Source organism: Dreissena polymorpha, chromosome 16 (assembly GCF_020536995.1).
Source record: "Dreissena polymorpha isolate Duluth1 chromosome 16, UMN_Dpol_1.0, whole genome shotgun sequence".
NCBI lineage: Eukaryota > Metazoa > Mollusca > Bivalvia > Myida > Dreissenidae > Dreissena > Dreissena polymorpha.
This window is the reverse complement of record NC_068370.1, coordinates 46,900,267-46,917,670: the sequence shown is the minus strand read 5'-3', so window position 1 is coordinate 46,917,670 and position 17,404 is coordinate 46,900,267. Positions and strand designations below refer to the sequence as shown.

At 32.8% G+C, this 17,404-nt stretch overlaps 1 protein-coding gene across 1 annotated transcript in view; it reads left to right on the top strand.

Moving 5' to 3' along the window:
- Positions 1-4,308: 4,308 nt before the first annotated feature.
- The window catches only part of LOC127861823 (uncharacterized), a 29,641-nt gene continuing 16,545 nt past the window's right edge, over positions 4,309-17,404 (top strand). The window contains exons 1-9 of the mRNA XM_052400501.1: positions 4,309-4,330; positions 4,924-5,017; positions 5,187-5,273; positions 5,843-5,922; positions 6,230-7,023; positions 8,442-8,581; positions 9,082-9,257; positions 10,193-10,503; positions 10,543-10,656. Coding sequence (XP_052256461.1) covers positions 4,309-4,330; positions 4,924-5,017; positions 5,187-5,273; positions 5,843-5,922; positions 6,230-7,023; positions 8,442-8,581; positions 9,082-9,257; positions 10,193-10,503; positions 10,543-10,656 — 1,818 coding nt within the window. The remainder of the gene's footprint in view (positions 4,331-4,923; positions 5,018-5,186; positions 5,274-5,842; positions 5,923-6,229; positions 7,024-8,441; positions 8,582-9,081; positions 9,258-10,192; positions 10,504-10,542; positions 10,657-17,404) is intronic.

Here is a 17,404-nt window from a genome sequence, read left to right as displayed (position 1 = left end):
GAATTCTTGTAGCTTTTTATTGGAATTACGACGGTTATTTGGCTCTATTTTGTTCGTGTACAAATAAGAATGTATCATGTAAACATGCATAAAATGCTTGGAGCGTTTAAAAAAGATATCGTTTAGCTTGATTATATTTTTAAATGGCGTACGTAAATTTGTTTTTCTTTGGCTGCTGTTCGTTATTTTTTGTTCAGTTTAACTGGTTTGTCAATTTCACGCATAAAGGGCACTTCAAATGTCGCCGTGTTTTTACATAGTATAATTTCCATTATTAATATTAAAGCGAGTATATACGATTGTCAACATGTTGTCCTCGCAATATTAAAAAACATATGATTTTTTTAGGAGGACTGTTATTATTAAAGCTCAATTAACAATATTTGCAATATTTATCAAGCAATTGAGTCTTTCAAATAATAGTGTTTTAACGAATTTGTATTATTTTTTATCTGGAACAAATGTGAATATATGGGTATATGTATAATATACACTTTTTATATACCTGTAATGTTAAGTCACGATGATATTGAGTATGCTAATTTGAATAAAACTGGCTTTAAAACTTGTATGCCCCACCTAGCCGACAAACTATTAAGATCTTTTACAAATGACACCCACACAGTTATAAATCAGGCAGCAAAAACAATCAATGTATGGTTAATTAAGCTGACAAACATAGTCAGCGAATTCAGTGTCAAATATTTAAATAGTGTAATCATAATTAACAATCTACTTAAGTGATTCTTATTATGACAATTTAAGGTACTCAAACTGGCGAATGCACTTATACGAATGCACATTACAGTCTCTTGTGAACATAACCTTTCCCTTGTTGACCTCAAACTCTCTCTATAAATGGAAAAACAAAACTCTTGCTCATGCTGTTCTTAAAATAGTTTTACATTTTATTAAAAAATAGGCATATAAAACATTTGAAACATTACGTAATTAAAAATCATAGCATCATCCTGGAATAAACATGACTTACTTTCCAACAAACATCGGAAATCATGAGAATGATCGTCTTAATAGTCATGGATAACAATCATATGTATTACAACTTCTAAAAATGAGGAATAAACATTCACTTTCCAGCACTTCTGGAAAGTTTTTCATTAAAGGCACGATATTATGACGACCGATACTATGAAAGTGAGGGATCCTTCTAAATAGAAGATTTTTTGCCGGCGCACTATGGTACTCTACTTGAAAGTAAGATTTTCGAAATATTAGTAAACGTGTTACTTACAAGAGAAAAAGCCAACTATATTCAATAAATTAAATATGGGGTGGAAGCAGAGATCGTAGAAGCCAGCATCATTGAAATCAAGTTTGACATTTAGTCTTGCAAGAAAAAAAGGACTATAACTCAAGTCCGCATGGTTTATTATCTGGTTAGCCCGGTAGACACATTATGCTTGTTCGGACAAAATTGAAAGAATGATAATAAATTTCTATAAAATCAAGTCCCCCTTAGTGTTAACCCTTTATGGACTTGCGGCTCATACACTTTTATGATACGCGACTTACCAGGTATGAAACTGGGAATATGATCAGCACATACTGTATAGCAAACTTGCACAATATTTACACGTGGCCGGACAATTAAGACAGATGATTTTGTCCCTAGAAAATATCACCCTTCTTAAAACACCTCTGTACATAAATAATGTGTGTATTTAAAACAGTGCATAGCTAATTAAATGCTACAAAACGCATACGTTTAAGTTATATATTCTAAATATTTTCTTCTAGTTGCTTTTAGTTAATTTTGCCAAGTTAAATGTTATAAGCAGGATTTATTTATATTTTTAAATCCGAGCTTATGCCACATTTCTTATTTAATATTCACGAAACTTGTACGAAACATTGTTTTAAATGATGCATTTGCCACAATATCTGCCACAGTTTCTCTCAAAACGGTTATCTCAATGTTCAATCCACCACGGGGGTAGCGTGGAGATGTATCGATATATTCATATCAGTTGATACAATTCCTGCATTGAGATGTACGTGTAATAAGATCGAACATAGTATCAACATCGATTCCATACGCTTGTTAAAATATATGATATTCACTTAAGTGTGGTTGAAAAAAATCCAGAAATATATCGCTAAAACTATCATGACATTTATCTGTTCAGCGGTGTTGTGCCGTTGCTATTCCATTGTTAGATGAGTGTTAATTGCTCTGTTTAATTCAAATATAAATTTAATAGAAAAATGATCTGTTTCTTGGTTGTAAAGTATTTAAGTCTTTTATACATGGGAATAACGAGGAAGAAGCAATCTTGTACTCAACAAAACGATATAGTATCAAACTTATCTCCTTCGTTAATTAAAGTTACCAAAAATGTAGAATATGTATTATGTAACATGTATTACCGGTATGTATGATATAAGGTTATCAATTGGGACGAAATCTGAGAAATCTGTACACCTGCTATTTATATCTTCTGCAACTATGATAAAAGTATTCCATAGTTTGTTCAATGTTAATACAAACTAAAAACTGTCCATCACCATTTGTGTAGCAATGTGCACCTTCTGGAGAAAAATATGTGATGCATACGATAATTGCATTGCATTTGCATATACGAAAATACAAAATATGAACTTCTTAAAACATTCATTTATAGTAGAATGACAAGCGTGCTTACATTAAAATTTAAGAAATGATTGTATTGCCGAATATAAACTTCCCTAAAATATTCCGTAGACAAGAGGCAATATCTGCAAAGCACACATATCTTCCAATGAGTCTAACAGATACGTCTCTCTCTGTTATAGACATCAATGCGGTATTTCATTTTCTTAAAATATACATCTTGATTCTTCAACTTAAATTTAAAAGTATGCAAAACACGATATATTAATGGATATTATTTTTCAGATAAATTAATTTAAAAAACCTAACACATAACAGGAAAATATCGTTTTGTCTCTTACATCCCCAAAGAATGTTCGCTTTCAGAATCAAAAGTGTATATGCCTCGAATATATATATATATATATATATATATATATATATATATATATATATCTCTGGTGCTAAAGATTATTTCTTAACCACTGACTATTTTCATAATGCAAAAAAGACAAAAATATTGCAAATCACCGGTCTACACATGGAGTGGTTTCCACGACATACTATGTATCCAGTTGATTGAGTAGACAAATACTTTAAGTTTTCATTTACTAATTTAAAACATGAATACACTCGGTTAAATATTAAGTTATTGTAAATTGATTAGCTGTTTTTACCTGTAAAATTTGAACATTATATAACAAACCCAGCTCGTAAAAAAATCAACCAGTAAAGGTGCACTGTTGATTTCTTTGAATATATAGAGAATATTTGTTGGATTCGATAGAATATCGACTTTATTTCACGAGTGATCATATAAAATAATATGTTCACGAGTGGCACAGCCACGAGTGAAAATATGTATTTTTTATGATCCATATGAATTAAAATCGACATTCCATCGAATTCAACAAATTTTCTTTTTATTTTATGCTATTTTCACCGTTAAGTTACATTGCAAAAGAGTTTAAACTGCATAATTTCGCTGGATTAATGACGTCATTTCGTCGACAAATGACGTAATTTCACAGTTAAGGATGTTCGATCGTTTCCACTTTACGTTAATTGACTCACTATATCGTAAAATTTAAAAACATTTATATATTTTCACGGTTTCAAAAGATAAGGTTTGAATAAACGAGTGAAAATTATTGTTTGACTGTTCTGATTATGCGCCTATAAAATTTCGGCATTTACAAATTTTCGAGATTTACTGCAATGAAACCAAGCATTCGATTGCTTGACGTCACTTTGTGATCTACATCGATGAAACGCTTGCTACCGCTTGAGATTTATGGCTAAGTAGGCAAGTAAGTCATGGACTTCATGTGCGACCATTTGTTTATCAATGTGACGTCAATGCACTTTTGCGCATGTGCATACAGAACCAAAACAAAACGTCCGATAATAGGTACTGTTCGATAACAGGTACTTACCACTGTTATTTTGATGATTTTGCTATCGGATCGCCAGTAAACGTGCCCACAATTGACAACAGCGTCAGCGATGCCAGTTTGAAAGTTGGTAGACGTGTCGTTGAACTGGACACATTGGCCGAATCCCTTTCAGGATGCAGTTCTTGTCAAGTGCCTATAAATTTACTGAACACCGTAGGAAGCAGGGATTTTGGACTAGCATGTGTTTTGGACATTCTGTGCTGCAATTGTGGGGCGATAAATAATGGAGCGACTGGACGGAAACATGGCAGATTTTATGACATGAACACAAAGCTTGCATTGGGTAAGACTTTTTTGTCTTTTTGATACATTGATGTATTATGTCATGATTGATTGTCTAAAGACTAAATTACTAATATTGTTGAATAATTTATTCCTAAGTTGTCAACATGCATACATTTTATTTATATTTTACTTGCAATTTATTTCCTTCATATTGTGTCTGATTTTCTGCCAGTACACACACTTACAGTAGAATGTGAATGGTTGTCCTTAGTTTTATTTGAAAGTAACATACGTTTATTTTCTTCTTGCAGCCCTGTTTATTAATAATACATATGAAATTTTACAAACCATAAATATTCTCAATTTATCTTATATGTATTGTTTTTGAAAATAAAGGGCTTAAACTATTTGTGTGTGTGTAGATCCCTAGGCCTTATACAATTATGTTTATTTTTGTAGATGGAATAGTATAATTAATTGTTTTTTTATAAATAATTGTTATTGAAAAAAAACATTTTATGTGTTCTCATTGTGTTCCTTACATTCCACTTCACTTCAGTTAAATATTCATCATACAACATAATTACCGCTAGTAAACCTCCAAAATGTTCATTGTTTTTATGTTCATTTATATGAAATTAATCTTTTTAGCCATGGTTCATGCTGGTGTCGGGGTCAGACAAATAAACAGTATTTTGTCTACTTTAAACATACCCGCTGTCAACCACACCATGCTCATCAGAAGGTATGTCTTTTTGATGAATATCTAAATTTTATGATCAATGCTTATTATTTCACAAATAATACTGCTTGTTTTCTAAATTAAAATATTAACACACATTTTTTGTTTAAATTTGCTTTGTGTGTCAGCTAATGCAAGTTGTGCATGCATTTCTCTTTACTGTTACCATTAGACAAAACGAGGCTGGACAAGCTGTCGAGGAGGTGGCAAAGTCAAGTGCGGATACATTCTTGCAAGAAGAAGTGCATTTTAATGAAATGTATGTATCATGTTCACTTTAAAATTTCATTTAACTTCTACATGCATCTATTATTTAATTTGTAAGTTAAGTTATGTACTTAAGAAGTGAAACACTCATTCTTCGCTTCATTGATCATGTATGAAGGGAATGTTTTTGCATTTTATTTGCATAAAGCGGAATGCTTTATGAATAAATTAGATGCCAAAAACTTATGGGATTAATTCGCGTATGAATTTAGTAAGCGCCTCCTTTTTCAATACGCAATATCCATCATGTACATGTCTTACATGGCATAATATATCCAAGTAGTCCCACGCTCGGTTTCCTCGTGCGCCTCGTGGAGGCAACTCGCTTCATCGAAAAACAAACCCCAGTCACGTTATATACTCTAGCCAATCAGAATAATGTAATCTAGTGAAACCAACGGCAATTGTAATTATATTATGCAAATTACTTTTACTGTTTTTAATTTAGATGAATGAAGATGAACAGCTGTCAGTAATGTTTGTATAACTCACTGTTAAACACTTAATTGTGTAAATGTTTGGTTTGGAAATTTGTGTTATGATTTTAATATATCTTCACAGGCCTAACAATGAGATTGATGTCAGTGTGGATGCAGGATGGCAGAAAAGAGGCAGTGGAAGGGCGTATGATAGTTTATCAGGTGAAAAATATGTAAACAAATTGCTAGCATGTACATATACTAACAATTCTTCTTGTTTGTTTAATTATAATGTAAGGCAATATAAAACAATTACATACATGTACAATTGAACTGCATGAAATCAATTTTATAAATTTATGGTGACATTATTAACTACTGTTGTGTAATGACCAAAATGTTAATATTATCTGCATTAAATAAATATTAAATAATTGAAGACTGACATACTTTCATGATTAGTAAATGTTTGTACCTCTATGAATAGAATGCTTCAAGATGCCCATATTGTTAGCTTATATCATTCAAGGACACTGCTCAATGGTCGGCACGAAGACTGGCAAGGTCTTGGCATACGCAGTCCGTTGCAAAACCTGCAGAGTATGCAGTCAGCATAAGAAAAAAGGTAATGACCCATGCAAGCTACACGATTGTAGAAAAAATTGGAGTGGTTCAGCAAAGGCCATGGAACCAGACATGGTCACTGAAATGATCATTGAAACTGCCAAAAAAGGTGTTAAGGTTACAGGGATAGTTGGTGATGATGACACCACAACAGCAGCAAGACTGAAAACCAATGTTCCCCATATGGTAGAGAAAAGATCTGACAAAAATCATGTGAAAAAAATTCTGGCCAATTGTTTGTATGGCATGCAAAAGAACTTTCCAACTTTAAGCACAAACATTATCTACTATTTACTTAAATTATTCAACTACAATATATCACAGAATAAACAAAACCCTGTCGGCATTTCACGTGGTATGGATGCTGTTGTTGGACACGTGTTTGGTGATTATTCTTTCTGTGATGACACATGGTGCAGGTTTATTCACAACAGCTCTGCTAAATATTTCTCCTTACCCTATGGAAGACCACTGACCAACCCTTCACTGACGGCGGCATTGCTTGATGTTTTTGGTGCTTATAAAAAAATAGCCCCCAAATTAAGCATGTTGGGCAGTACTCAAGCCAACGAGAGTCTCAACAAGTACATAGCCAGCAAAGCTCCCAAACAGCTTCATCTTTCTGGGTCAGCTAATTTGAATTTTAGGGTTGCTGCTGGTGTAGCACAGAAAAACCTTGGAAGCTGTTATCTCACAAATGTAATATAATCTATATATATTGGATGTTATATTATACTTTACAAGTTCTGCATGCTGTCATGAAATGACATTTGATTTGTTTTTAGCTTGACTACTATATATGAAATATATATAGTGGAGCTAGCCTACTCACCCCGGCGTCGGCAGGAGCGTTGGAATGTTAAAGTTTGCGTACCACCTCAAATATTTTCTTTGTCCCTTGACATATTGCTTTCATATTTTGCAAACTTCTTTACCAACATGACCCAATCTATAAACAAGAACAGACAACTGTACCAAGCATTTTATAAGAATTATGACCCTTTTTATGTCCCCCACCACTATAGTGCTAAAATTGCCATAACTTCTTTATTAAGATCAGATTTGAAGGACTTTACACAAATCATCACTAACTATCTTATAAGTTTGTTTTATGTCTTTACAAATGTTCAATAGATTGTGGAAAATATACCTCGATAAATACACAATTTCTTTAAAACATTAGCGATCAATATGTTTTATTTATGGTCCTCTTGCGGTTAGAATATGACCTTGACCTTATTGCATATGAACAATTTCCCCATGATGGCTTACGTTGTTCTGTCAAGCATTTTAAATAGTCGAGCGCGCTGTCTTCTGACAGCTCTTGTTAGTTTATCTGAGCATGAGCAGTTTTTTTATTACGTTATTGTAATACTTATGTATTTCCTAACTTATTTCCACGGATGATATTTATAAACAGATTTGGTAATTGGATTAAAATCAAACTTGATGAGTTTGTTTATGACTTTAAATATCTCGGGGTATTTGTGAGGTATTTGGTAATGGCACATCAGTACCTGTAAATAAACAGTAATTACCCGTAATTAATCTTCAACCAAAATACAAATCAAAACAAACAGATTATATACAATTGTTAAATATTTAATTAATTTGTACTGCGGTGAAACACTAGAGACATCATTGCTTCCTGTAGGGTTTTAAATAGTTTTGTATACATTGACCCATTGCAGTAATTGTCTGTTAGTCGTGCATCAATATTTTTTTTATCCATGGAAATTTGATCCAGCAGAATGTAAAGTTTGGTTTACTGTATGCTGTTTAAGAAGTTAATGTAGTAACATTAGTTACTTTTTGAGTTATTTATTATCAATGAGATGCTTATGTCATTAATGAATGTTTACATCACATTGTTCTTTGAAAAAACACCCATTCACATCGTGATTGAGGTGCAACTTGTGCTTTTTAATGCCGGTAAAATAGAATACAACATTTAAAAAATCAGCTTTTATTTTGTCAATTGTTTCACAGTACACAAAATATTTATTCCATTTACCCGTATATCTTTTGTATATTATTGACATTATTTTATTCCACATAAGCATATTCTAGCATTGTGCATTGTCAACTGTTCTGTCATTTACTTCGATCTATTTCAGGTTAATCAGAAACTGGGTGTTTCACCCGGTACTTTCACGTCAAAACTGGCTCTTCTCCGTGACCTTCAGCACAAGAAAAGAAAGACCATAGCTGTTACTCGTGCAGCAAAACAGCGACGCATAAGACTCAAACTGGAACGGTATTTTTAATTAAGGGCATTTTATTTTTAAAACACAGTATTCTTCATTTTTATGCCCCAAAAGGGCCCCATATAGTTTTCGCACTGTCCGTGGGTCGGTCGGTCAGTCTGTCACACTTTTCGTGTCTGCTCTCTAATTCAAGTAGTTTTTATATGATCTTAACCAAAATTGGTCAGAAGTTCGAACATGGGCCATGCGGGATCCTGGGTTTCTTACAACTGTATGGATTTTTTACACGGTTGTGCTTTTATATAGTGACAAAGTTGGAGTTTGGGGCATCCATGTCATGTGGACACATTTCTTGTTTTATTGTTTCAATAGATCCATCAATTATATATGCAAAGTAGTAGTAACATATAAAAGCATATGCTAATGTTTGTAAATTGATTATTGTAAAAGCATTAATATGCTGTGTAATTATTTCTTTAAATAAAAATCAGAGATAACCCATGAAGGTGCAAGCACATTTTCCAATGGGAAGTATGTTTTTCCTGTTCAGGCATTCAAAGGACATAGTGCAAGAAGTACGAGAGGGACCAACGTACAGTTCAAACATAGAGGACCAAGATGTTGAACTTACAACTATACCCCCACCTGTACCCAAGCCTGGTCCAGCAGGACTAGACACTACTGGGAAGGAATTTGTTTTCTTTGATTTGGAAACAACAGGGTTAGGTAAAGTTTATTTTTAACATATTCCTTATTCACAGCGTTGCACATACAGAAGTTTATATTGGTCCAATTCAGGTATTTAGGTATTCTAAATCTCCTAAGTTAAACCTGTATTCAAAAATATACATATTTACCTATAACATAATTCAACCTGCTACTGCTGAGTAACTCAATGTGAGATATCATGTGAATTGTTGGTCAACCTAGCATATTGAATTGCAACAAGAGTTATGTTCAGACTAGTTTCTCAGTTTGCTTTCATATAATAAATCATTCTTAATCTTTATTAATAAAATGATAGTAAATACCACTGAGATGATGCAATGTTGCATTACCCGAAACTGGCTATAGTATATTGGCGTGCATCATTTAAGAATTGAAACACTCTTCTCTTTGCTTCTTCAACTTTATGTATAAAGTAGATGCCAAAAACTTGCTTTTTTCATAATATCAGTTATTATGCCCCCCTTGGAAGAAGAGGGGTACTATTGTTTTGCTGGATGTTAGTCTGTAGGTAGATCATTCAGTTTCCGATCAATGATTTGTCAACTTATTCACAGATTGGCTTTTTACTTTCCATGTGCATAGGCATTAGACAATATATAACCCCTATTGACATTAGGGTCAATAGGTCAAAGATCAAGGTCACACTAAGTGTGAAAATTGTTTCCGATCAATAACCCTTCAACTGAAAAAAATCTCTGAAACCACAATGCATAGAGAATGGATGTGAAAGAACCTCTTGTACGATTGTTCAAATTAAGCTTCAAAATAAGTCCTGTCCTGGGTGGGGCAATGTTTTTCCCTTATATGTTTATAGTAAACACTGCAAAAGAAGTTTGCATTGTACTTGGGTGAGCGAACCAGAGCTCTGTGATTAACAGAGCTAAAATGGATTTTCTGCAATTTCTATGTAAACTTTTTGTTTGTTTTTTCAGAGCGTACTTCTCACATAATTCAGATAGCTGCAGTGCATACAATTGGTCAGTTTTCAACATATGTGATGCCAGAGAAGAAGATGTCCTTGAAAGTATCAGAAATAACTAGAGTGACTGTTGTTGGCGAGTCTATGCTTGTCAAGGGACAAACAGTAACAGCTGTCCCAATCAAATCTGCATTGACAAGTTTTATAACATTCTTACAGAAATGTTCACCAGTTATTTTAGTTGGGCATAATATAGAGTCTTTTGATTGTAAAGTGTTGCTCCATGCTATCCATTCTTGTGGAAAAATGTTTGAGTTTCAGCAAAATATTTGCGGCTTTTTAGATACTTATAAATTGTTAAAGGAAATATTACCAGATATGAAATCATATAAGCAGGAAAATTTAGTTAAAGACGTCATTGGTGAATCATACATGGCACATAGCGCTCTACAGGATGTTTTAGCGTTACAAAAGTTAGTAAACTCTGTTCCTCTTGACCAAAATATTGTAAACAAATATTCATTCAGTTATGAACGTGCAGTATTAGCATACAATGTTTCACTAAATGTTGCTTCCAACATCAAATCCATGCAAACAATGATTGATAAAAAAGTTATGAGTCAAGGTGTTGCAAGGAAAGTTGCAGGAAGGGATTGCAACTTAAACATTTGAGAACCGTATCACAAAGAAACGGACTGAGTGGTTTAAGGAGCCTCCTGTCAGAGGTTACAAACGGACAAATAAGAGTAACAAAATCAGAGAAAATAATATGTGCAATAGCGAGTTATTTGTTGCCAGATATCTAACCAATTGTAATTTTCATCTTGTACATAGATTGGCAATGAAATCGAATAGCTGTTACATAATTTGTTTTCGTCTCAATGACAAACATAGTTATGATTCTTATGTCAGTTGTATTTCTCATGTTTCACCTAAGTTGTAAGATATATTTGGCAATGCATTAAACCACAGATGGTTAAACAGTTGAAACATTATTGCGCCACTAATTGTATTATATGTTGTATTTTGTAGATGTACTAATTTGATTTGTAGTATTTAGTGTTTAGTATAACTGGTGAACATTTCTGTAAGAATGTTATAAGCATTTCTGTAATGTGAATTTTGATAGTTGTTGAATACATTAGTAGTTGTTGTGTACATGTGTATTTGATATATATATGGACAACAACACATTTTTATGCCTCCAAAGGGGTCATATATTGATCGGACCGTCCGTCCGTCTGTCTTTCCGTCACACTTTGCGTTTAGGTTTCGAAAAAAGGCTCATAACTTCTATGTCACTTCAGATGTAACCTTCATATTTGGTATGCATGTATGTGTATATGGACAAGGCCTTTCCATACACACACAAATGTGGACGCTCTCTAATTGAAGTAGTTTTCACCCGATCTTCACCTAATTTGGTCAGAAGTTGTGTCTAGATGATATGTAGGTCAAGTTCAAATATGGATCATGCCGGGTCAAAAACGAGGTCACGAGGTCACTTAGTGCATTTCAAGCATTTAGCATGGTGTCCGCTCTCTAATTGAAGTTGTTTTCATCCGATCTTCACCTAATTTAGTCAGAAGTTGTGTCTAGATGATATGTAGGTCAAGTTAAAATATGGTTCATGCCGGGTCAAAAACGAGGTCAGGATGTCATTTAGTGCATTTCAAGCATTTAGCATGGTGTCCGCTCTCTAATTGAAGTAGTTTTTATCTGGTCTTCACCGAATTTAGTCTGATGTTACGTCTAAAGGATATCTAGGTCAAGCTCAAATATGGGTCATGCCGGGTTGATAACTAGGTTTCGAGGTCACTTAGTGCATTTCAAGCATTGAGCATGGTGTCCAAAACCTTCGAACGGGCGTATCTTGTGACAGTTTGGCAGTCTTGTTAAAAAATGAGAAATTTCTGTCTTTTAACTTAATGTGATTAATATTTTGTCTAATTACTTATTATTATTACATTGTGATAATTATACAGTCATATACATATATCTGTCCACTGTTGCAATTTTAATATACATAGTTAATTATGTAAACATAACCTTATTTATAAATATTAAGTTATATATATAGTCTTAAATAATGACGACCGACTGTTGGTGACTCAAGTTATATTTATTTTTTTGTATTTTGATTATTTAGAATGCAAAAAATATAATGCTATAAATAATATATTTGACTGACTCTGTTACATATTTACTCATGTTTGTCACATATTCAGTGCAAATGTGTAGTACATGCACAATGTTGATCACTCTGGATCAGCAGACGATTTATTTCATAAATCAATCTCTGGGTTAATAGTCGCCATCTTTCGAACTACTTTCAAAAGTACAACAACAACAATAACAGTAGAAAACAATTTTAATTGCGAAAAGTTGAAAAAATGAGTACATGTGTCACGGTTGTTGAGTGGAATAGTGTTATTTTCAACTGTGTACGAAGCATGTGAACTGGTAGTGGAATAACCGAATTGTTGGTGGAAATGGAATTTAGAAATATATCTAATAATTCATCATTTTTCATGTCATGATCGTGTAGAATTATCATCAGCATCATTTCTGTGGAACATTGCAATATTCAAAATACAAGTGTTTCATAGCTATGGTGCTTTTGACATAGTTCACTAACCATCAAGACTGAAATGATTCATGCACACAGGTAAAATAAATAATTGAATTTGTGCAGAATGTTTATTTTTTACAAATTATTATTTAATTTAACCAATTTATTTTTGATAGATTGCACTGAAACTCAAAGTCTAAAGCTTAGTAAGACACTTAAGCCAGTTTTCTAAGAAGAAACAATACTTGTTCAGAGTATAGCAGGCTCATGCCGCCTCTGGTTTATTTATTTGGCCTCGGCCTTTAACCTGGGTCGCTTTGGTTTCAGGTGTTTAGCCCCCATATCAACAAGGCTTTCTCGACCCTATTTAAACTTATTCATATTGTTTAAAGATTTTGAGAACCCTCGCTCAGTGCCAGTGGGGATAAAACAGGGACCTTCTTATAGCTAGATGAATGCATCAAATATGCCAGCAACACTTTATAATCAATAACTTTATAATTGATGATTCTGTTCTTTTAACTACATTACTAATTTACCAAAACAAAGTGAAACACATATATATACATATAGTGATCGCACTGTCCGTCTGTCTATCCGTCACACTTTGCATTTAGGTTTCGAAAAAATGCTCATAACTTCTATCTCGCTTCAGATGTAACATTCATATTTGGTATGCATGTGTATATGGACAAGGCCTTCCCATACACACACAAATTTTGACCCCTTTGACCTTGAACTTAGGGTCGGCGTTTAGGTTTTGAAAAATGCTCATAACTTCTATCAAAGCGTTTATCGGGGGCGTATGTCATCCTACGGAGACAGCTCTTGTTTTTGCTACTGTCCTCTGCACAAACCATGATATATCTGTATATTTGCAGCCAACCAAATCAGTAAAACTATTTGTCACTTAATTACAGTAAACTTATTGCATGTTAACTTTTCAACAATATATATATATATATATATATATATATATATATATATATATATATATATATATATAATTATATATAACAGATCTTGAATAAAACACACATCAAACTTCAAATTGTTTTAGTAAATTATTGGCTTTAATTGGTATTGTGACATTGACAACACTCATGCATGCGACTATACAATTATACAACTATGGAACACATTATTTATGAGAAATTCCAATACATCAACATAACGTCTCAGATTTAAGGCAGATAATCTAGTGCTTTTTTGCTGCCATTTTTACTATTACACATTTTTTCATTTTATGGTATGATGCATTGATCTTGTTTCTAAATTAACCAAGCAATCATGTTAAACTTTTGAAGAAAGATGTTGTCTGATAAATATTGAAAATAATATCACTACAACGTGAACAAAATTCAGTTGAATACTGTGACCAACGAAGATTTGCCAAAGAGCAATTCAGATCATGATTTAAATTAAATACAAGTAATATGAAAGTCTGCCTATTGGATCCCAGTTATGACTTATTTGTCAAATCTGGACATTAATTTGCCCTTGGCCATGTAGAATTGGAGACTAAATACCATCAAGTCATGTAAAAAGGAGCAGGGTATAGCACGCTGCTATTGATCTCTCGAGCTTTCACATGAATTTTACGGGTAATTTTCATACAACAAATGATATTATATAGTGTAATGATAAAGCATTATGAGCACAAATTATATCTCTTACTAGTGGTGCAAAAATCAATTAAGTGTCACATTTCAAAAGAAAATTTATATAAAAAGGTATTATTAATTGTTAAAACGTTATAAAAGGTTATTTCAATTCACTAAAGCATTTAATTACAAGAACAAGTGCATTTTATGTCCATTACAATACATGTAACAGTATTGGCATTGTATTTATCTGCATTTGATGTGCCTTTAATACACTTAAATATGCAGACCAGACACACTTCTAACAGAAACAAATGTATTTTTTTCTGCATTTTTCCAGCATTAATACTCTTCAAGTGTATTTTATATCATCCCAAATACACTTTACCAGGAAAAAGGTATGTTAAAATGCATTTTTAGTTTGTTTTAAGTATATTTTCAAATGCATTGAGACACTCTTTTGCAAAAAATGTTGAACAAAAACTTGAAAATATTTAATATACTAAAGTGAAGTAATAATTAAAGTTTTGTATGAGCATCAAAAACAGTGTCAAATTCATACCAGTGCCTATTTAGTAACAGTTGGCCTTATATGGTCTACTTGTGGTAGAAATAATGCATTTTGTATAATACAACATACATAAATTAAAAAATATAGCTGCCCATACAGTTCAATACAATGTTCAATTAACTACACTATGCAAAGTTGAAATATGGCATCAAGCTTGGAATAATCTTTTCAATAAAGTATAATATGCTGTTTTAATTTATAAGTGAAATAGACACTTGCATATAAAAACTGATTTTACATCAAAACTAAATGTTTAATTTGATTTTTAGCTCCACTGGCCAAAGGTACTGTGTCCATCGTGCGTCCGTGCATTAACTTTTCCTTTAAACATCTTCTCCTAAACTACTGGTCCAATTCTGATGAAATTTCTTAGGAATGTTCCTGGGGTGAACCTCTTTCAAATTTGTTCAAATTATGCCCCTGGGGTCAAATTTGACTCTGCCCCGGGAGTCACAAAATTGAAAATTTGCTTATATAAGGCCTATTTTGTGAAAACTTTCAAAATCTCCCGTCCATAACCATTGGGCCTAGGGCTACCAAATTTGGTATGTAGTGGCATCTTATAGTCCTCTACCAAGTTTTTTCAAATTATGCCCCTGGGATCAAGTTTGACCCTGCCCCGAGGGTCACAAAATTGAACATATGCTTATATAAGGCCTATTTTGTGAAAACTTCAAAAATCTTCTTGTCCATAACCATCCGGCCTAGGGCTAACAAATTTGATATATAGTGACATCTAATAGTCCTCTACCAAATTTGTTCAAATTTAATCCCTAGGGTCAAATTTGACCCTGCCCCGGGGGTCACAAAAATGAACATATGCTTATATAATGCCTATTTTGTGAAAACTTTAAAAAAATTCTTGTCCATAACCATTAGGCCTAAGGCTACACAATTTGGTATGTAGTGACATGGTATAGTCCTCTACTTTGTTTGTTCAAATTATGCCCCAGGGGTCAAATTTGACCCTGCCCAGGGGGCCACAAAATCAATTATATGCTTATATAGTGCCTATTTTGTGAAAATTTAAAACTCTTCTTGTCCTTAACCATAAGGCATAGGGCTACCAAATTTGGTATGTAGTGACATGTAATAGTTCTCTACCAAGTTTGTTCAAATTATGCCCCTTGGGTCAAATTTGACCCTGCCCGGGGTCACAAAACTGAACATACGCTTATATGGGGCCTATTTTGTGAAAACTTTAAAAATCTTGTTGTCCATAACCGATGGACCTAGGGCTACCAAATTTGGTATGTAGTGACATCTTATAAACCTCTTCCAAATTTGTTCAAATAATGCCTCTGGGGTCAACTTTGACCCTGCCCCAGGAGGTCACAAAACTGAATAAACGCTTATAAAGCGCCTATTTTGTGAAATCTTTAAAAATCTTCTTGTCTAAAACCATTCCGACTATGGCTACCAAATTTGGTATGCAATAACATCGTATAGTCCTCTACCAAGTTTGTTCAAATTATGCCCTTTGGGTCAAATTTGATCCTGACCCGCGGGTCACAAAATTGAACATTATTTACGCTTATATCTTGCTTATTTTGTGAAAACTTTAAAAATATTATTGTCCTTAACTCTAGGACCTAGGGCTACCACATTTTGTTATGAAGTGAGATATAGTAGTCCTCTACAAAGTTTGCTCAAAATATGCCCCTGGGGTTAAATTTGACCCAGCCCAGAAGGTCACAAAAGTGTACATGTGCTTAAATAGGGCCTATATTTAAGTATTTGCACATGCAGAGAAATTTGTTTCAGCCTTTTTAGTGTAAACTCACCTCTTGGGATATTAATTTGGCTTCAATAGAAAAAAATCAAAGCATACACGTGTATATAATGTGTATGTGTATATATATATATATATATATATATATATATATATATATATATTAGTTAAACTTAAATTGATTGACCATCGATAAAAAGATATAATAATATATGTATATATATATATATATATATATATATATATATATATATATATATATATATATATATATATATATATATATATATATATATATATATATATATATATATATATATATATATATAATATATATATTATATATATATACTTGTAAAACTAAAAATTAAATATGTATGTTTCTATTACATCATTTAGGACTTTTATTTTCAGACAAAGTAGAGTGAACTTAAAACAGTATCCAATTGTTACAGTCAATTTGGGGAAAATCAACCTTATAATTATTTTCTGTGTTGGTCAATGTCATAATTGGTATAAAATGTATATTGAACTGGAAGTTTCCTTTATTTTAAATGATAACATTTGCTTGGTCAGCCATAATTGTCACAATCAAGTGGTCTTTTTACACTGTAGTTTTCTCACTGACTATGGGTTTGTTCTGAGAATGAGCCACACAACGTATCGTTGGGGAGATGAGTTGTCAATTTTATGTTTATCAGTCTTTCATAATCCAGTATACCTGTAAAAAGTGAATTTGTAAATAA